At 44.3% G+C, this 4,314-nt stretch overlaps 1 protein-coding gene across 4 annotated transcripts in view; it reads right to left on the reverse strand.

Moving 5' to 3' along the window:
- Nucleotides 1-4,314, reverse strand: part of EFHC2 (EF-hand domain containing 2) — a 98,663-nt gene that overhangs the window by 38,586 nt on the left and 55,763 nt on the right. For all 4 annotated transcript variants that reach the window (XM_019525377.1, XM_019525378.1, XM_019525381.1 and 1 more), the window contains one exon: nt 2,238-2,371. In XM_019525377.1, the coding sequence (XP_019380922.1) occupies nt 2,238-2,371 (134 nt within the window). The remainder of the gene's footprint in view (nt 1-2,237; nt 2,372-4,314) is intronic.

Genomic DNA, 4,314 nt, shown 5'->3' on the forward strand with positions numbered 1-4,314 from the left:
AGTCCCCTGCACCCCCATAGCCCCCTCCCCGCTTCAGTCCCCCTCCCCACAGTCCCTTACTTAACTTGGACAGCGCCAAGATCCATGCAGCCTGCACTGCTCCAGGATGCCCCACATTTGGAGGCAGCATGCTTCAGCACCGGGGCAAAGGACAGCCATAGAAATGCTCTGGCCAGGTACCAGAGCATCTCTTAGGAGGACCCCAGCCTCCAGTTGCCTCAGTGTTCCTGAACAGAGCTCAAGATAAGTCTCCTAATGGGTTCTTAGATGGGCATCAGAGGGACACCAGCCCACCAACAGTTGACGCTGACTTGGTGCAGAGTCACTTGGGTGGACTGGATGTGTTCAAGTCAGCAGGCCCGGATGAGCTGCATCTGAGAGTACTGAAGGAATTGGCTGGTGTCATAGCAGAATCACTGGCACAGCTGTTTGAGTGCTCATGGTGCTCGGGTCAGGTCCCGAAGGAGTGGGAAGGGGCCAGTGTGGTCCCTATTTTCAAGAAGGAGAGGAAGGAACATCTGAGTAATTATAGGCCAGTCAGTCTCACCTCCATCCTTGAAAAGATCTTTGAAAAGATTATGAAGGATCATATTTGTGGGAGTCCAGTGGGAAAAATAATGCAGCAGGGAAACCAGTATGGATTTGTATGAGGTAGATCATGCCTGACCAATCTTGTTTTGTTTTATGATAGGGTCACAAAATGCTTAGACACAGGAGTAGAGGTAGATGTCATTTTCTTGGACTTTAGCAAGGCCTTTGGTACAGTATCTCATCCTATTCTCATAAATAAATTAAGAGGCTGTGACATAGACGTTTACACAGTCTGGTGGGTGGCAAATTGGCTTAGTGGTCGCAACCTCAGAGTGGTAGTAGATCGGTTGGTATCGACCTGGAAGGATGTAGGTAGTGGGGTTCTGCAGGGTTCGGTCCTTGGACCTGTCCTCTTCAATATCTTCATCAGTGACTTAGATGTAGGTGTGAAGTGTACTCTGTCCAAGTATGCAGATGATACTAAATAGTGGAGTGAAGTGCACACTCTGGAGGGTAGGGAATGATTGGATGCAGACCTGGACAGGCTAGAAAAGTGGGCAGTACACAATAGCATGCAGTTCAACAAGGACAAATGCAGAGTGCTGTACCTAGGGCGCAAAAATATCCAGCACAGCTACTGGCTGGGAAGTGACCCTCTCAGCAGCACAGAAGCAGAAAGGGATCTCAGACATAGTGGACTCCAAGATGAACATGAGTTGTCAGTGGTACAAAATCATCAGCAAAGCTAACCTCACTTTATCATGCATCAGCAGAAGCATGACAAATAGATCCAAGGAGGTGATACTTCCCCTCTATGCACCATTGAACAGACCGCATTTGGAGTACTCTATCCAGTTTTAGGTGCCATACTTCAAGCAGGATGTCGACAGACTCGAGAGGGTCCAGAGGAGGCCACTTGTATAGTTAGGGGCTTACAGGACAAGCCCTGTGAGGAGAGGCTGAGGGACCTGGACCTCTTCAGCCTCTGCAAGAGAAGGCTGAGAGGTGATTTTGTGGTCACCTACAAATTCATTAGTGGGGTGCAGCAAGGAACCAGAGACACTCTGTTCACCAGGACGCCTCTTGGGGTAACAAGGAACAATGGTCACAAACTGGCAGAGAGCAGATTTACGCAAGATATCAGGAAAAACTTCTTCACGGTAAAGGTGGCCAAAATTTGGAATGGGCTTCCAAGGGAGGTGGTGCTGTCCTGTACCTTGGGGCTCTTTAAAAGAAGGCTGGATAGGCATCTGGCTGGGGTCATCTGATCCCAGCACTCCTTCCTGCCTATGGCAGGGGGTCGGACTCGATGATCTGTTGAGGTCTGTTCTGACCCTAGCATCTATGAATCTATGACTATACTTTCCAGTTGATGCAGTTTCAGCACTAGTCTTCTCTGCCTCCTCTACTACAAGTCACACAGAGAAGCCATAGGTTCATTTGTACTGTCAGATCTATTTAAAACTCTTTTGCTCCTTTCTTCTAAGCCAGTAACATCCTTGTCTTTAAATTTCACTGGAAAACCTTCTGTGTATTGCATTTCACACAAAATCCTACAACTAGTGCAAACAAATATCTATCATCCATTAGTAAATATGCAACAGTGAAGACCAAAAATTATTTAAGCTGATGTTGAATTGGTGCTCTGTTCATTTCCTTGAAATGGTCTTAAACAAAAACTAAAATGGAGAGTCTATTGTTCTTACCTAAAAGAATCATATTCAATCATCTTGGTGTGTTCAGGGTCAGTGGCTGCAAAAATTTGCTTGATTTCTCTGGAACTGGGTTCTCCAATAGCTTTTAGTTTGTTTAGGATGATGTTGATGTCAGCCATAGAGAACTGAATGGGGAAAAGAAGAAAAAATGTATTACAAAGAAAAAAGGCACTACTTAGTTAATGTACATATGGCACTATGCAGATTCAGGATGCTATATAACTGCCAAGTATTACCATGGTATTATTTTCTCATTTCAAATACACACAGTATCTTCTTCATGACTCTGAGGGGAAAAATTAAGTGCTGAGAAAATTTACTCTTCTTTTTTTAAAATGAAAAATTACAGAAAGTAAATACAGGTAATCAGGGGCATAGCCTTCAGAAGGCTTACATTTTCTCTACTTAAAAAAAAACCCACTGTCATGAAAATGTTGACCAGCTTTAAAAATAGGTAGTAATGTAAAAAGTTGTCAAAGGATATGAATGCAAAAGCAATGGTGAGAAAAAAACATTGATTTAAAAAATAGCAAGGTTGAGACTAATCGTAAAACTTTTCTGAAGGTCTATTTTTTCATCTCTACTCATCTCCAACTGAGCCACTGTGAAGAATAAGTATACATAATCCTAATATTCAGTATTCAAATGACATACATAAAACATCTGGCCATTAGTGGAAGACTAAATCTTATTCTCATAATTTCTTTCAAAATCTTAGCTGCAAAAATAATTCAATTCTTTTAAAACAATTACAATTTGTTTTATAAGAAGAATTTTGTTGTTATTTCTTATTCACTTCCTGTGGATTCTGTGTTGGTAATATATAAATTTACTCAGCCTGAAAAACTAAGATCTCATTTATTTGCTTAGGAATTAATCAAATGCAAACAGCTTCAAAGAACATTTATAGTTCAATGGTGCACTGTATATTTTGGAGCTTAATTTGGTTTTCATAATACTAGAAGTACACGCATCACAGAAGGGAAAAAGATGTAATGTATATAGCTTAACTTTCTTAATTGTAATATTCAGCCATTACATCTTTTTACCTCAATAAACACCATGCAAACAAATAATCCTCCCTTCACTGAGGGCAAGTCTACATGTGTAATTAATGTGCCTGAATTACCTACACAGAAAATTCAAGCTCATTAATGTGCTCCTGGGCGCACATCATCGCACGTGCTCCTGTCTAGAACAAACCGCATGTGACACAAGCAGCCCAATCCAGGGCTGCTCTTGCCCTACTCTGCCCCCCACCTTCCTGCAGCTGCCAGGGGGAGCTCCAGTCTTCCCTGGGTGCCAGCCTTGGAGGCTGGCAGGAGGCACAGGGGCCAGTCTCAATCAAGAGGACAGCTGTGCTGGCTGCAGGGGCAGCTGTTTCTCCACCATGTGGGGATCATCCTGTAGTGGGGAGACAGCTGCTCCAGCAGCCAGCACAACTCTGTCAGCCACATGGGGACCAGGACGCATCCCAACCCCCACATAGCAGGGAGACAGCTGCACCTGCAGCTGGCACAGCTATCCCGGCCATGTGGGGATCGGGACCCATCCCAATCCCCACGTGGTGGATAGACAGCTGCACCTGCAGCTAGCACATCTCCCCCCACACTGGGGTTTAGCCAGGCAGCAGTGGGCCCTAAATTGCTCCCAGTCAGCATCTACGTGCGTGCTATGGTGCATTAGCTAATGCACCATTTATCTAGTACTTCTACATATCGGTACTAGCAAACAGCATATTAAACTAATTTAATGTGCAGTAAATCCTGAACATATGTAAACAGTAACACTTTACTGTGCGTTAGATTAGTTTAATCACAGAATCATAGAAGTCGGGTCGGAAGGGACCTTATAGATCTTCAAGTCCGACCCCCTGCCAGGGCAGGAGAAAAAAAACTGGGCTCAAATGATCCCAGCTAGGTAGGCATTAAGCCTCCTCTTAAAGACCCCCAGGGTAGGAGCCAGCACCACTTCCCTTGGATCCTGACCGCCCTGACCGTGAAGTAGTTCTTATGGATGTCTAATCTAAACCTCCTCTCTAACAACTTGTGGCTGTTATTCCTTGTTA

The sequence above is a fragment of the Gavialis gangeticus genome, unplaced genomic scaffold, assembly GCF_001723915.1.
Source record: "Gavialis gangeticus isolate Ggan-Ray unplaced genomic scaffold, GavGan_comp1, whole genome shotgun sequence".
Taxonomy (NCBI): domain Eukaryota; kingdom Metazoa; phylum Chordata; order Crocodylia; family Gavialidae; genus Gavialis; species Gavialis gangeticus.